The 18,372-nt window shown below is 34.7% G+C and overlaps 1 protein-coding gene and 1 long non-coding RNA gene across 2 annotated transcripts; both read left to right on the top strand.

The window, feature by feature from the left end:
• Positions 1 to 9,590: 9,590 nt before the first annotated feature.
• On the top strand, positions 9,591 to 10,813 carry LOC139816330 (pre-mRNA-processing factor 19-like). The gene is made up of 2 exons (XM_071783766.1): positions 9,591 to 9,994; positions 10,306 to 10,813. The coding sequence occupies exons 1-2, from the start codon at positions 9,606 to 9,608 to the stop codon at positions 10,331 to 10,333; spliced, it is 417 nt and encodes a 138-aa protein (XP_071639867.1). The 5' UTR covers positions 9,591 to 9,605; the 3' UTR covers positions 10,334 to 10,813.
• A 5,472-nt stretch (positions 10,814 to 16,285) lies between these two features.
• LOC139816794 (uncharacterized) lies at positions 16,286 to 16,689 on the top strand. The gene is made up of 2 exons (XR_011733087.1): positions 16,286 to 16,379; positions 16,465 to 16,689. It is a non-coding gene; the product is annotated as an uncharacterized lncRNA (long non-coding RNA).
• Positions 16,690 to 18,372: the final 1,683 nt, after the last annotated feature.

Below are 18,372 nucleotides of genomic sequence, written 5' to 3'. Positions count from 1 at the left end.
CCCACGGAAGTGTCCCCCTCCGATTTTGATGAGCTTTTAGTATGTTGTCCTCTAGATGAAAATAAGGGACACGTATTTTTCTATACGTACCCATACACTCTTAAGCATGTACCGCGTAGTATCTCCAAATTCGAGGTACTAATTTCTAAATGGAAATGACATTTGGAGTTACATGCTGCTAGGAGATACTTTTCCCGGTACAGTAGCACGAGGTACGGAATACACGAGGTACTGATAAAGAAGGAGGTACCGATTGGAGGTACCGCACTTATAAATTCACGGTACAATTTTTTAGGAGATACAGTTTTAGGAGGTACAGTTTTTTGGGGGCTTCCCGTATGTACCCCGTACATACGTACCTCGTACGTACATATGTACCTCGTACAAATGTGTACCTCCTACATATGTACCTCGTACAAAAGACATTCGCGAAGCACTCGACGCGGACGCGTGCACGGACGTGTCATAGGAGGTACAGTTTTTAGGAGGTACAGTTTTTTAGGGGGGTTTCCGTATATACCTCCTACATACGTACCTCGTATACGTAGCCAACCATGGCATGATCGCGACATTTGTTGAACGAAAGACATTCGCGAATAGCAGCGGGCAATATTATATCATATATCCAATTCGAAACTTTATTACTCTTTTTAAACTGAATTTGTTTCTTAAGATAATTTTTGAAAAATTATATATTTGCGCTGGTATGACATATGTAGACTATATATAACGTTTACTTCAAATTAAGAAGTAGTCGACCACGTAAGGCAGTTGGCTCACGATGCAGAGGTCCCGAGTTCAAATCCCACCAAGGTAAGTGTGTTTTTCAAATACAAAAAAATATTTATAATCATAGACTGCATCTTAAGAAACATATTTAGTTAAAAAATAATAATAAAATTTCGAAATAAATAATTTTTTTTGTCGGGTGAATATTCGTTGCCCATAACGTACTTCCTAACTTCGAGGTACCATGTACCTCCAATTTTTGGCGACACATGCTTAAGAGTGACTTATGTCCCTCGTAATTACGTAGGGACAAAATTTTAACATGTACCTCCAATTTTTAACGACACATGCTTAAGAGTGTACGCGTATTTAGGGGGTGAAACACCCCTTTGAAAAAAATCGGCTTTTCTCTTTTGAGCCGAATATCTCCGAAACTATAAAAGATAATAAAAAAACACACCATTGGATTGTTCGAAGGATACAATTCCAAATTTAAATCTGGCAGGCATTCCTCTTTAATAATAATGTTCGAATGTTCTGTCGAATATTCCGTGCCCAAAGTTACTCCTTCCTGCTTCGGATCGTCTCCTTTATTCATTCGATAGCTAGCGGGCTGTTTCTCTTGGTTCGAAGGATACACATCCAAATTTAAATCTGGCAGGCATTCCTCTTTAATAATATTGTTCGAATATTCTGTCGAATATTCCGTGCCCAAAGTTACTTCTTCCTGCGTCGGATCGTCTCTTTTATTCGTTTGATAGTCAGCGGGCTGTTTCTGTATCTCTTGGCGTTGATTCTTCGAAGATTCCTAGTCGTAATAAAAATAAAATAACCGAGTTAATGTAAAATATACCCAAATGGATCTGAACGAAAAGATATCAGCTCAGGGATCTGGAAAGTGCAATTTTGATTAAGAAGTTTCATTAAGGATTTAAAAAATCGAATGTTTATGATACATAAAAGACTAGCCGAAGTTAAGGGGTTACACACCATTGGATTGTTCGAAGGATACAATTCCAAATTTAAATCTGGCAGGCATTCCTCTTTAATAATAATGTTCGAATGTTCTGTCGAATATTCCGTGCCCAAAGTTACTCCTTCCTGCTTCGGATCGTCTCCTTTATTCATTTGATAGCTAGCGGACTGTTTCTCTTGGTTCGAAGGATACACATCCAAATTTAAATCTGGCAGGCATTCCTCTTTAATAATATTGTTCGAATATTCTGTCGAATATTCCGTGCCCAAAGTTACTCCTTCCTGCGTCGGATCGTCTCCTTTATTCGTTTGATAGTCAGCGGGCTGTTTCTGTATCTCTTGGCGTTGATTCTTCGAAGATTCCTAGTCGTAATAAAAATAAAATAACCGAGTTAATGTAAAATATACCCAAATGGATCTGAACGAAAAGATATCAGCTCAGGGATCTGGAAAGTGCAACTCTGATTAAGAAGTTTCATTAAGGATTTAAAAAATCGAATGTTTATGATACATAAAAGACTAGCCGAAGTTAAGGGGTTACACACCATTGGATTGTTCGAAGGATACAATTCCAAATTTAAATCTGGCAGGCATTCCTCTTTAATAATAATGTTCGAATGTTCTGTCGAATATTCCGTGCCTAAAGTTACTCCTTCCTGCTTCGGATCGTCTCCTTTATTCATTTGATAGCTAGCGGGCTGTTTCTCTTGGTTTGAAGGATACACATCCAAATTTAAATCTGGCAGGCATTCCTCTTTAATAATATTGTTCGAATATTCTGTCGAATATTCCGTGCCCAAAGTTACTCCTTCCTGCGTCGGATCGTCTCTTTTATTCATTTGATAGCTAGCGGGCTGTGTCTCTTGGTTCGAAGGATACATAGCCAAATTTAAATCTGTCAGGCATTCCTCTTTAATAATAATTTTCGAATGTTCTGTTGAATATTCCGTGGCCAAAGTTACTCCTTCCTGCATCGGATCGTCTTTTTTATTTGTTTGACAGCTAGCGGGCTGTGTCTCTTGGCTCGAAGGATACATATCCAAATTTAAATCTGGCAGGCATTCCTCTTTAATAATAATGTTCGAATATTCTGTCGAATATTTCGTGCCCAAGGTTACTTCTTCCTGCGTCGGATCGTCTTCTTTATTTGTTTGATAGTCAGCGGGCTGTTTCTGTATCTCTTGGCGTTGATTCTTCGAAGATTCCTAGTAGTAATAAAAATAAAATAGCCGAATTAATGCAAAATATACCCAAATAGACATGAACGAAAAGATATCAGCTCGGGGATCTGGAAAGTGCAATTCTGATTAAGAAGTTTCATTAAGGATTTATAAAATCGAATGTTTATGATACATAAAAGTCTAGCCGAAGTTAAGGGGTTACACCACTGTAACTGTCCATTTTCTTTGGTATTTTTTTTTTAGAAAGGAATAAAATATATGGTCAAAAGAACTTTTAGGCTTTATTAGACATATATTAAAGTATGTAAAAAAATTTTTTATTTGTTAAAAAAATACAAAATGGTGGGGCACGAGTCGCTATAGCACTACTCCGCGGCACGCAGTATAAGTCCAACAATTTTTATTCTATCCACTCGAAATTTTAACCATATATACCTTTAAAATAACATTCCGAAGAGAAAGACGTACGGGATTTTCGATAACTTGATTCTAACGGTACATTATTTATTAACAAATGATTGCCCCTTTTTTTGTCAAAAATTGAACTGTTTATTTCAAATGCTCGCCAATCACACAAAAATTAATATTTTCAAAATCCCCTACGTATTTCTTTAGCTATACTCATGTAGATTAAGAGAAAACTGAGAAAATTTTTGGTTTTTTTCTAGATTCAAATTTGCGTGAGTTATACTGCGTGCCGCAGAGCGCGCATGCCTCGCGAGAATGGCTGCAGCGTCGTCATTTTGTACCATTATTGAATAATGAATTTTTTTTGTACACTTAAAAACATGATTAATTACATCCTCGAATAATATTATCGTCTTACTTTTTCTTCCATCCAAAAAAAAATCGCAAAAAAACGCTTTACTTTAGACTTCTACAGTGGTGTAACCCCTTAACGCATCCCAAAGACACTATTCTATTAAAAAATTTAAGACAAAATATCCGATTGCGGTTTCGATGAAGAAAACATGATATCCCTGGTAAAAATTACCGTTAGAAACAGAAAGAAACGCATAGTAAAACGTCATAGTAGAACGTGCTTCTATCCGTTTCTGACTGTTTACTATGCGTTTCTTTCCGTTTCTAACGGTAATTTTTACCAGGGATATAATATTAAATGCATGTATCAATAATTCAGTAACCTGCAGTAAGAATAATCTTACCACCGCGGCACCGGCCCAAATTAATTAACTATATGCATATATTTCGCGTGGTGCAGACGATCGTGGCGCAAACTATCGGTTCTATAGAATTAGCATTTTTTTCTATTCACACACACTATTATAAATCTCAATATCTTATGAATGATCTGTGTTGCGAGATTAGCATATAATACTTACAATAAGCCACCATAATCTCTCCTGAATTACATGACAGCTGTCGTAAAAGTTATTACGTACAAAATCTAATTTGTCGACACAACTCGCACAAATTTGCTGCGGCAGAGGATCGTCCTTGTGGATCTGAAATAATTTAATAATTTTAGCATGTCTGATGTCTGATGATGTTATAGATGATTATTAATTCTATATTTAAAAAATTAGTAAAACATTTAATTTATAACATTAGTATTTATTTATAATTGATAACAGGGAAAACAGAGAAGCAATGTGAAGAACATGGCAGAGAGAAGAGATGAGTTGCGTATGTGCAAAGACTGCAAAGTTAACGTGACGACGCAAAGTAAAATGTTATAAAGTATATAAAATAAATATTAATACTATATTATTAATATATAATTAGCCAATGGATAATATAATAAAAAATAAGAAAGAGAAATTTGCGAATTTTCGCACTGGCTACCCCGAGCTACCCTTTTAACTTTCTAATAGCCATATCTCATCAAATCGAAGCATATATGGAGAATGAAGATCAAAGTTAAATTCGAAATCTGCTGATTATGAGTTGACCATTTGACATAATTCTGTCAAAGAAATCATATTTTATTCTTACAGATTTCAAAATAAACAACACAAAATATAAAACACTTACTTTTTAATAAACTATCTTAATGCTGAAGTAATAAGTTCTATTCTAACAAACTATCTAATATTTTTATATATAGAGAATTTATAAAAAGAAGCGATTTATCTAAAAAAAGTTACATAAATTCAGTTGTTTTTTTTAGAGAGATTATAGCTCTGTCGAGTTCGATTACTCCATTTTTTTCCACAAAAAGCTCCACCGTAAAGTAGTAAAAAATTCCATCATCCTAACAGTCTTCTAGAAACAGTTTGTGAACTGTGTGCTCTATATACATATATATTTAGTTACGTATAATTCAACTCATTATATACGTAAATTAATTTTTACTTTCTCAACAAAGTATAATCAACAATAAATTACACATAAAATTATAGTTAAAACACCAATGTGTCACTTTAGGAAACTTAAATGTAGAATAAAATGAATCAAAAATGTTTGAAAAGTATCATACTTTTATTAAGGCAACAGTGGAGTCATTAAACAAGTTTCTTTATCGTGGAAATTAATTCTATATAAATATACAAATGTGCGCGCGAGTGTGTGTATGTGCGTGTGTGTGTGTATGGAGTCACTTAACTTATCTCTATATGCAATTAATACACGGATGTGTCTTCAATGATCAAGGAAAGGAGTATTATCTTCTAATTATATATATATATGTAGGTCCGGAAGTATGTTCCGGGACTTTTATTTTTTTACATCGGTATATTCCAGGACATTTGGCAGTTTCCAGGACTGTCCTGGAAAAAATTCATGTCCTACGGCACGTTTCGGGACAATTTTTTGAATCTGATTACATATATATGCGTTATATTCCAGGACTGTACATTTCAAAAAACGTAAACAGTCCCGGAACATACCTCTAGACCTACATATATATATATGTTACCACCTAATTATATGTATAATATATACGTACAAAATAGCTCATATTGCTGATCACTTCAAAAACTATATAGAAAAAAATTTTTTTATAGTTAATTATAAATACCAACTCACATTTTATGAGTACTCTAATTATACAATAGTCCATAACCGTGCGATATAAGGCACATTTCTCTTGATAATTTGTAAATATCTGCATTCTTGCTGCCGCCATTTATTCTGCTTAAAAATAGCTCATAATACTCCTATTAATTGCAATTATTTTGTCTTCGTAGATTACTTTATAACATCAAAGACTTGAATCAAGGCACTTGCTATATTTCTTTCGCAGTTTCGTATTAGTGTGTATGTGTAAGTAAAATACACATTTTTATAAAATACATAATACTTTAAACGTCTATATGTAACGCTTTTTTATTTTTAATATAACAATTATTATAAAATGTACTCCAAAAGATATTGAAAATCGTTGAAAATTTTTCACATACGAATCTCACGTGTAAAGATTTATAGAAAATATCGCCGCTCTCGTTACATTATTAATTTTGGAAGCCCTGTTCCTGGTGTCACGCACATGTACGCACGCACACACACATACGTATTAAGTCATTAATTTTTTAATGAAACTATGCATTTATTCGATTAATCATTCTTTTGGCCGTAATTCGGTGAACGTGTATTGTCTATATTACAAAATAAAAATTTTTCAAAGACTTGCTGTATTCATGAGGAGCGAAGTATTATAAAAAGGCGTGTTTTTTCATGAAGAGTAATTAACGTGTCGTCAACCGAGTATGTTTTTCGGCTCTTTGACACATCCAGTTCTTCTTTTGGTTACTAATGACGTGTGTTTTCGTGTGATTTCTTTTCCTGATTGTCATTATCTTCCCTTATAGAAAAATACTGTAAGTGATTTTTTGGCTAGTGATTAATCATTTAAAAGCACTATTAAAAACACTATTAACAGCACTATTAAAACACTATTAACAGCTTTTAATAGTGCTTTTAAGTGATTAATTACTAGCCAAAAAATCATTTACAGTATTAAATTTCTATAAGGGTTATATTATTTTTCAACAGCCTTTATTTTATTATTATACCAATTTCTCTTAGCAAAGTTCAGATAGCTTTTAGAGGTTTCACACTAATGTTCTTCAATCAGTCCTTAATGAGAATCTAATTTTCTAGGTCCACGGTAAAAAAAAGACGCGTATATTATTACAGGCTAAACTAAATCACGGTTTCGGTATACGATAGATTAATATTTACTACATAAACGCTCGAAAGACAAGATTAATTCTAACGTTCTCAAACTCGACAATCTCAATTATCCAAACTTAAAAAAGAGAGATAGAATATCGCAAAGTTTTATTCGTGAATAGAAAATTAGTGTAATACAAGAAAAATATTTTTATCTTCGATTCTTTGATTTTAATTTGAGTTATAACTTATTTAAGAATTAAAATAATAAAAATGTCCAAACATAGGTACGCGTAATCAGGCATTGGTACATTTATCTTACTTGTCGCAATCAACATTTGAAGGATACAGGAAAAAAACGATCAATGTCCATCCGGAGTAATTTCGAGAAAAACGTTTTAAGTCTCAAGACATCTCGAGTATCTTAAGCTGTTGAACAAATTATGTACGAAATTTAGTGAATATCGGAACGCAGTATTTACTTAATGTTTATATTGGAATTATGATAGACTCTAACAGATTCTTCACTACAAGCGTGTGGATTATGATAATTTTTTGTGCCCCAACATGGTACATCTTTCGGCTTTATTTGTAACTGTTCTTTATCAAAATAAATAAGAATTATAAAAGTTCTTTGAAACTGATGCTACAAAATAGCATAATCAGATCAAGTTTAAAAAACGTGAACTTTTATCATTTTTCCCCTGTACCCTACATTTTCATTCCATGTATGTACTGGTAAAATAAGAACGGGCTCGAGAGAAAGGGTTAAGAATAAGGAGATTGGTCCCGACGAGTTAAGAATAGGTGAAGAGGGGGGGGGGAGTTTGGCTGTATTGTTTAAGATATAAGGAATGACGTTTGGGAATTCATCGAAGCACCAATTGTGTACACGCAAAGGCTGCGTGCGCCGACACTCCTCTTGAAAGTCGCAAACGAATTCGAGCTTGCCTAGACACAGAACACAGATCGCTTTGGGCAGAAGATCCTTCTCTCTATCTGCGATTCACAAACAAAAGTGATCTAAGTTTTGAGAAGTGTACTCGTGACATACTTGCAAGAAAATAAAACCTTATTAAGCGACATTAGGCTTCATTAATTGCAAATTAATCTCTTTTCCTTTTTCCTTCTTTTTACAAAATATTAATTACGTAAATACTACAGCTCTGCTCTATAGATACAACAATATGTGACAAATATATATATATATATATCGTTACATTCTGGTACCCACTAAAGTTCTATGACAACATCCAAGCCTGATGGAATTACCAACAAACTTAAATATATAATTTTTACACAGTTAAAATATTCATTATTTACAATTTAAAATAAAGCTCATTACTCTTCTCTTAGAAGAATTCGCCCAAATAATTTGTACAAATGTAAAAATAATTTGTACAATAATCTCATGGCACGTTTACAAACACTCGCACATGAAAATAAACACAATATTTCTCTGTGTATTATTTAATAATTTCTTTTTCAAACAGTAGCGATAGAAATTCCACGAGAGATTCCATGAGAATCTCGTTGATGAAGTAACTCACATAAAATGTCTATTCTTAATTGCGATATTAAAGCAAGTATAAAGAAATCTTTTGCCGCTCGATGAGTGTATAACTCGCTAGAGAAAACTCCTATTAAATATCAATTTCCAACATGACAATATCCTCCAATCTCTTTTTGAAACTTAGGGTCTATCTTTAAATAAAAGCAAATTATTATAATGTATTAATTAATTATAATATTTGTTATTTTTTAACAGAAAAAGAAAGCTGTTGATGAGGTGATGTAAACAAGAGAGAGAGAGACCAGTTAACACAAAATTAACAATTTAACATGAATTACACAAACCTCATCGCTTCAAACCCTTGTTAATTATATTAACAAGAGTTGAATGTTAGAAAGTGTATTCAATAAAATTAGTTCAATTAATTGTTTAAAATCACAATTACTTTTAAGTAAGCATTTTAAAGAGCATTGAAGCATAATAATTATACATAATTAATTATGTTAATAATTAAAGATCAAATTCGACCAAAAAGTATCGATGCTTCTAAATTTGGGAAAAAAAATGCTCCCTGGGGATCAACAAACGTGAAGGACAAGCCGAGAACGCTACAAGCAAACGAGATGTGCTGCGTGTAAATAAGCATGCTGTTTTAATTGGAGCAAGAAAAACCATATAGCAGAGGAGGAAAAAGATCATCTCATTTCTCTCATAGCCATTTTCTTCTAATCCTATAAAATTATGACCAGGTCGGCGAGGGGAAAACGTGAAGCGAAGCGTCCAGACGCGACGAGTCACCGCGACTCACCTGGATGTTGATCTTCTTTTGTATCTTCGTGCCGAGGTAGCGTCTGACACCCTCCTCCCCGAACACGTCGATGTAGATCTTCTCGTACTGGCCGCATAGCCTGCACATTTTCGCCTCACCCTCTACCACGTCCATTCTTGTTTACCTCGTCGACAAGCGCGTCCTTATACATGCACGCTGGGTGCTACCGCAAGTTGGAAATCCCGACGGGGCATTCACGCACGTCGTTGTCCCCGTATTTCGTATTTCGTATTTCGTGTCGACGCCACCGCCAACGAGTGACGCTTCCTCTGCGCTTTCTCCCCCACTCTTTCTTTTTGACGAAATGTTTGAATGTTTCGCCCGATTTTTACTTATCGTGAACTGTTTAAAGATTGCAGGACAAGCAGGACAACCATTGACAACGGCGCAATTTCATCCTGACGGTTTAATTTTTGGCACTGGTACAGCGGACTCTCAGGTGAAGATCTGGGATTTGAAAGAACAATATAATGTTGCGAATTTTCCGGGACATACGGGTGTAATCACAGCCATTAGTTTCTCTGAGAATGGATATTACTTGGCGACAGCTGCAGAAGATTCTTGCGTCAAACTTTGGGATTTGCGCAAGCTGAAGAACTTTAAGACATTGCAGTTGGAGGAATCCTATGAAGTGAAGGATATTTGTTTTGATCAAAGTGGGACTTACTTGGCTGTGGCAGAAACGGATGTCAGGTAAAATACTGAATTTATTAGTTATTGATAATTAATAATTATTCTAAAATATTGATACTAATATATAATTAAGAATTAATTATATATAGTAATTAGTAAATACAGGATGTTTCATATTGTTAAAAATCGAGAATTTTAAATAAAACTTGTGTTATTGTCTCACAATCAGTAGCGTCACAATCATATATGTCGGACACAATCATATATCAAATATTTTAATATTTGATATTATTCACCGTATGTGTTAATATTGAATAACGTGAATTAATTTAAAATTGCTTGTATTATATAATATGTCGTATTGTATTCAGGGTATATCTCTGTAAGCAATGGCAGTAGGAATTGAAGGTCTTGAACGATCACACAGCGGCGGCCACCGGAGTTCGTTTCGGAAAGCATGCACAATAATACATTGCGTCTACTAGCATGGATAGGACATTAAAACTTTACGGATTATCATAAATATAGAATTAGGAATATATAGAAATATATATCTATTATTTAATCAGACTACGTTACGTTATGAAAGTCTAATGGATTCGGTCAATTTTGACTTAACTTCTGCAGTTCTTAAATCTTTTTTATGTATTTCTAAATAAAAAGTTTATAGTAATAAAAGAATCTGGCAGGTTCGTAATATTGTAAGATCCATTTTAGGCGCTTTGCTTTTGAGATTGGCCTTATGTGAATTAAGAATTTTGTTTCGTTTTTTTTTCTTTCAAATACGAATCATTTTGAGAATTTCTCAGGTTAGCTATAAAATTTTAAACGTTGTATCATTGTGCATTTTTACAAAAGTATATTTATCTTTATGTGCAAATAAATGACAAGTGCGATTGCATAAAAAACTGTTGTTTTTAATTACTAAATCACATACATCTTAGAAAATAGATATTTTATTATTACAATATTTAAAGTGTTATTTCTCACATACATTTTTTTAAGCAAAATTTCACCTATATATGCAAAAAAGGTCTATTAAATGTGTACAAATACATGCAGTAAATAATAAGAAAAAATAAGAATCGGTAAGAAAATGCGATAATATCTTTTTGAGAAGACAAATGGTTGTACAGATAAACTTTTGAAGAAATTATTAAATTACATTACAACAAATTTTGAATGTTTTGGATCATTGTCATCTTAAAAATTTTTATTTGCAAAAGATAAAACATTCACGTAGCCTTCGGCAGTAGGAATATCCGTTATGCGATGCAATGGTCACATTCCTTCTCCATGAAAGCAACCCCATATTTCCGCCACCATGTTTTACAGTCGAAACTTGGTAACGTTAATTAAATCTATTGCCAGAAGGACGTTGAATATATCGTATTCCATTTTCCATTGTCTTCAAACAGATACTTGGATTCATCGCTCCAGATAATCCTTCTCCATTCGTTGTCAGTCCAATGTTTCTGTGTTAAATGTGCCATTGCAAATTCAAATCTTGCTGTCCTTTCTGTTCTTTTTTTTTTTAATTAACTTTTGACGGGCTTTTGATAGATCGTTCTTCAAATAAAATAGTATCTTTTAAGCCTGTATAATAATATTAATTGAAAAGAAATACTGAAAGAAATAAAAATAACTAATTTTGAAATAAAAAAATTTGTTTTAATTTTAAGTTTACCATTGACTTACTTCTCCATAAAATCTCCAAACAAAAATTGAATCATTTATCCTAGCGTAATTTCAAAATATCTTCTAATTCTGTATAGACGTCCAAGTTACTGAATTAATTTTTTATTTGTGACAAAATGTTTTTCTGACAGCTGTTTCTTCGACTTTCCACAAAAGTGGAAATTGAAGAATGCGAAATCAGAAAAATAATGGAAATTATGCTTTTCGGACATAAAGAATTAAATTCCTGCTTGTTGATTTTATCCAAAAAATGAAAACAACACTAACAAATACGTTCTCCACGTCTCTTTCATAATACTGACCTTTAATTTTTTAATTCTTACTTATTTAGGAAGTCAAAACATTTTTGTCAGGAAAATATTTTATTTCAGATCAAGAAATGATAAATGGAGCACAAAATTGACTCAACAAACTAGACGTTTGTGTATGTAAAACACATTTTAAATTAATGTCATATCAGGATAAATATTTGAATCTATTAGGAGATTTTATGGAAAAAAATAGGTTTATAATAAATTTTACTATATTTAGTAAACTACGTTAGTAACAAATATTGAATAATATAATTATATAATTTAACCTTATCCAATGAAGAATTAGAGTATACATGATTAATGATATCTGTTAATGCTACAGTCATACTTATATTTCTGTAAAAACAAAAGAACCGATTAATTATTGGTATACATATATATACGAATTTTTATGAATATATACAAACATTTATATCTTCATAAAAAAACATATTTTTATCTTGGTTTCACGTTATCAAAATTTTCTAATATATAATCAAGTGTTGTATCATTCTTCGCATGTTTTGCAACGATAGAATGAAAAATGTAAATTCGGTCATTATCTTTTATTTTTTCATCATAATGTTTTGACGCTATTAACTCTAAATATTTACGGATAATAGAGATATCCTCAAAACAAGCCAGGCATTTTAAAAGTATATAATTTGGTTTCTTTATATATATTTGAAACACTTTATTCCAAGTAACATTCTCTGCTCTTAATAAACCATTACAATATGTCCATTCCTTCCACCAAGGCGAAAGACTATAATGTCGGAAAGAACATATGTAAATTAGAAATGAAAATTATGCTTGTACTCTTGCATCTTGATTAAGTAATTCATTAAGCATTGCATAAATATATAAATTGCACAAATAGGAATGCTTTGTCCATTATTAAAAATTAAAAAATTAAAATTGTAAAAATACCTCTTCTCTGTCTGTAATAAATGTGTACTTCATTTAAAATAAACTTGTTTCCTGCACTCATAAAATCGAAAACACATGCCCATCTGCGACCTCTTGTTTTAAACTACTGTTAAAATGGAAGGGATCACTTTTTTCTTCATGTCCCACTTCCTGATAAAATTTATCGAATTTTATCATCATTTGGCTCTATGAATCGTTAAGAAACATAAAGAGATTACATTGGTTGTTCATTATATTGGATAAAGAAAAACATGATGTGTATGTAGAGGAGACCGGGCAAACTCGACACGATTTTTTCAAAATTAATTTTCAACAATTAATTAAATTTTTCCAACGAATTTATTGGTACACATTTAAAGAGTGTTCTTTCAGATACAAAATTGCTTCAGAAAGTTTTGCTGTACGTCACTTTGTTTTGCCTCTAGAAAAGGAAAAGTGACGCGAACACAAACTTTCAAATTGAAAAATGCTGGGGCAAACTCGATACTTTGCCTGATCAACATGCACAATTTGATCTGGAACTTATTGTCTGAAAATAAAAATACATTGTTTATCGTGTATTTAGAAAGTACAAAAATTCGGAACAAAGTAAGACAATTATTGGAAATAAATGAAATAATAAAAACAAAAGTTGTTGAACTTTCAATTATCTTCATCTAAACTCATGTCTGAAAAACAATTAATGCAAGTAAACTCGCGATTGGACGTGCGAGAGAGAGAGAGAGAAGAGAGAGAGAGAGAGAGAGAGAGAGAGAGAGAGAGAGAGAGAGAGAGAAAGAAATCGTCTGTTATTGGGAGTCGACGAAGCATCGATTTTGCCCCGGACGTCGTTTTTCACTTTTGTCACTCCAAAAACATATAATGAAAATATGCAAAAACTATTATCAGACTTGTATATAGCATCTTTTCAATGCAAAATCACTTACATATAGGTTCGCAAGAGTAAAGCTCGATAAAAGAATAGAAATTTTCGAGAGATCAGAAAAATTACTTTTTATCATCGAAAACGCTTATGTCGCGCTAAAAAGTCAACTATAACTGAAAATGTCACCAAATTCCATTAATAATATACTGGCACATATAGACGCATTTACAGTAGTGAAGGCAAGTTTCTACGATAAATTTAAATTGGCAAAAAGCCATTCGTATGTATTTGACCGGAAATGAATGTCCGGGAAAGAATCTACCATATGAAATCGTTTGTATTTCGTATGAAGACTTTTGAAGTGCAATTGAAAAAGTTTGTGAGTCATTCGTTTAATTGTAATTAATTAATTATTTTTACATCATGCATTTAGCCGAAATAGATAAATTAATAAAAGTTTTATACGGAATCGTTTGTATTTTGTATGAAGAGTTATGAAGTGTGATTAAAAAGGTTTGTGAGTCACCCAGATAATTATAATTAAATATTTATAAACTCGGTAATTAGCCGAAATATAGATTTTTAGTTATTCATGTTAAAAGAAGAAGGCGCTAGTGTTCCCGAAGGTTCGTCTGCAATCAGAATTAATATAAACGTTTTAAAAATTATTTTCTAAAATAAATAATATATACAGGCTAATGAGCCTGTAGCTATAAGCGATAGTTGCTAATTAAGTTTGTCACTCATATTTCCATCTTGCAGAGGACCTCCGTAACGAGATTAAAGATGTACACCAGCTGTGCAGGGTGAAGAGGTTATCTCAAACGCCCTTAATTGGGCCACAGCCCAATTAAGAGCGACTCAAATGTCATTACCGCTGAGAAGTACTTCTTGCCATTTGAGTCAGCATGTCAGAGCTAGTCACTACGGATTGTGGTGACACAGCACTGGACTGCCTGCAGAAGTTAATCGCATATAGCCATATCTCACTGGCAATGTGCCTGATTCAACGGAGCCTAACAACTCTAACAAGCTGCTGATTGTGCGCATTGTCGAGACCATTTGCGGTTGCTTCACCGGTCCACAGACCGATGAGAGTGTGCAGCTGCAGATTATTAAAGCTCTACTGACTGTAATGACAACCCAGCATGTGGAGGTATACGAGGGTACAGTATTGTTAACAATTCGTACTGTTTACAACGTTTACTTGTCGTCGCGCAACCTGGTGAATCAAACAACAGCCTGTGCGACTCTCACGCAGATGATCAACGTGATCTTCGCGCGAATGGAGACTCAGGCGGAGGAAGAGAACGTGAGGCTTGATGGGGAACATCAGCAGGAGGGTTCTGTCATAGCAAACGGCAAAACTGAAGCTGAGCTAAAAGTTTTAGTTTGTAACGATGCACCCCAAACATGCATCGTTCCGGCAAGAACAGCACGCCGAGACCACACCGCCGACCACCCGCGGGGTGAAGAACGGGCACGATGTGCCCAGCGTATTTTTTTAATCATATCATACGTTAGGAAGTCCGCGAATGGACTTAAACGCGGCAACCGCTTCACCGCGCCGAGCGGTGCCGAAGGCGGCCGAAGACCGCCGAACGCGATCACGGCGTCGGGGCGCCGCGATCCCCGATCGTTCCGCCGCACCGGCCCGGCGCTCGCGATCGCCGTCGCTACCCCCACCACGCCGCGACGCCGCCGCGACGCCGCCGCGACGCGTATAAAAGCCCGGCGTCGCTGGCACAGAGCGCGATTCCCGATCATCCGTCTTCCAGACAACACCGATCCTGAATTCCCGCACGAAAGCTAATCCGAACGTAAGGTAGAGCGCCTCCGGCATTCTCTGTCTTCGCCGAGTGTGTCTCGGCTAGCGACCAGCTTTTCGCTCCTATCTGAATCACCCGAAGCCGTCCGGATACGAAGGTAGAGCGCCTCCGGCATTCTCTGTCTTCACCGAGGGTGTCTCGGCGAAGGACCAGCTTCTCATCTTCCAAATCATCCGAAGCCTGTCCGGACAAGACGGTAGAGCGCCTCTGGCATTCTCTGCCCTCGCCGAGTGTGTCTCGGCCGACGACCCGCTTCCGCCGCGTTATCCACGCTTCGCGATCCATATCGCCGCCGCGCTTCGCGCCATTTTTCCGCGCTCCGGGCCGCGCCAGCCGGGAAACCGGCGCCGCCCGTGCCGATACCTGCCGTCACGCGATTCGGTCCGCGCGAATACCAAAAAGCAGCGGCCCCGCCCCGCACATACCGCGAGTTACCCTGCGCCGCCCGCGACCAAACAACGTCGCCTCGCACGCATCGATCTATGTAAATGCCGCGAGCGCAAATTGTAACTATCATAGAATAAATTTAACTATTTTCTTGTAACCGAGACGCGCCTTCATTTCGCTAACCTCGCTCTCCGTCTGCTTCTCCGCACCTCCTTCGAACCCCGGCCAACCGCGAGCTCGATCCGCGCTTCGAAGACAGGTTGTTTTAAGTTAGCTAAGTCTAACTAGCTCATCTTCATGAAACTTTACGTTGCGTGCGTTTTATCTATTTAATGACGATGGATGTAGAAAGCTCTTCAAATCACTTTGAGAGGATTATCAAAAGCGTTCTCCTTATATCGCATATTTAATCAGATGTCGTCGACATTAGCTCACTTAGATAGGTACTGTTTATATATAAATATCATCTTTGTATGTAATGTATAAGTAAATGTAAGATGTTAACCGTTTAATAATAATATTTTTCAGATTATGCGTGCGAGTTAAGTGCGATCGGGATGCCGGGATCGGAGCAATAACATTGGTCGATTTACCGAAGTGACGTCATTAATCGCTCTCGGAGCGAGCAAACCCGGCCCAGTCGAAAACACTATTAATTAAAATTCTTAAATAGCCTCTTAAATAGTCTAACTGTTAGTTCTTTCGCACGTTATTATGTAACATTAGCAAAGACTGAATCAGATTATACGTAAAGTGTGGCTTATCTTTATTTGTAACTCTATTGTACAATTTCACAGGACATCGAAAAAAAAGAAACGTTTAGATATTCTATAATTTATGTGTAAACAATACAGAACTTATAGAGAATTGATACATGCGCACCTTCCTCAAGATCCGACACTCGAACCAGATCCGTGAAAAATATCGCCACTTTCGTAGAGCTTTTGTACAGTTTTACTCTAGGAATATCGCAAGAGAAAGAAAGACTTCGGAGATTTTTATCTGAATCGATCGACATAAAAAGAGAGCATAATAAAGAATCTAGTTTTCGAGAATTTGAACGCATAATACTTTGTTATAATACTATGAGCGAATTAGTTTACGTTACTCTGTCAAGTTTTAATATTAAATTACTAATAATATATCGATATCGGTAGTTTAATAATAATACATTTAAAAGCGTTCAATTTAAAAGTAGGGCAATTCTAATAAACGACTGTAAAAAAAATTCAAGGTGGAACGCAATGGACAATCCGGTTGCTTTGACATGCTAACTTAAATGGCAAGAAGTACTTCTCAGCGGTAATAACATTTATTGAGTCTCTTTTAATTGGGTTGTGGTAGGGCGTTTGAGATAACCTGCTCTTCACCCTGCACAGCTGGTACATCTTTACAAACTTAATTAGCAACTATCGCTTATAGCTACAGGCTTATTAGCCTGTATATATATTTATTTATTTCAGTATAAAATAATTTTTAAAACTTTCATATTAATTCTGATTGCAGACGGACCTTCGGGAACACTAGCGCCTTCTTCTTTTAACATGAATAACTAAAAATCTATATTTCGGCTAATTACCGAGTTTATAAATACCTCAAAAAAAAAACAGTGGTAGTATTATACCTTAAAAAAATCTAAGTAACAAGTGGTAGACGAAATCTTTGTATCTTGAAAAATCTCGCAAAAACCTAAACAGTAGTATCTTCACCTCGAAAAAAAAAACAAAGTAGTAGTATTATACCTCGAAAAAACCTAAGCAGTATTATTTTTATTTCCAAAAAATTATTACTCAAGTGATACACATCACAAAATTACGTTACCTTATCAAAAAATGAGTCGCGTTTCAAGTGATCTATTATTACAATTACAAAAAAGAAATGATATCTCTTTTTAAATTACAGCGCCAATTACAGAGAACATATATTTTTCGAGATACAAAGATTACGTCTACCACTTGTTACTTAGGTTTTTTCGAGGTATAATATTACTACTGCTTTTCTTCGATAGAAAGAAGAGCAAAATAGAATAAAAAAATGAATCATGAAGAATTATATACACAGAGGTAACAGTACAAAATACAAATATTTATTAAAATATTTAAACCCAACAAGGGAATACAAGGTATTTAAATACCAAGTTTATATATGTATTTTAAAAAATTTAATCGCATCGCAAAGAATTACAGAGGTAACAGTACAAAAAATAAAAATATTTTATTAAAATACATAAATTTTTCTTGTCAAAAAACTTGGCGCTGCTAGACCTCAAAATTAGGTCAGCCTGGTGTGTATGTGCGAGCGAGTGGGTGTGGGCGATGTGTGTGGTGTGTGTGTGTGTGTGTGTGTGTGTGTGTGTGTGTGTGTGACGGTGAATAATGTGGCTTATTACTAAGTATAGGATAAGTTAGGATAAGTTTAGATTTTTAAAGCGATTAG

This window comes from Temnothorax longispinosus, chromosome 7, assembly GCF_030848805.1.
Source record: "Temnothorax longispinosus isolate EJ_2023e chromosome 7, Tlon_JGU_v1, whole genome shotgun sequence".
In the NCBI taxonomy this organism is placed as follows: Eukaryota; Metazoa; Arthropoda; class Insecta; order Hymenoptera; family Formicidae; genus Temnothorax; species Temnothorax longispinosus.
Note: the sequence above shows the minus strand (reverse complement) of the source record. Positions and strands in the feature narration are given on the sequence as shown.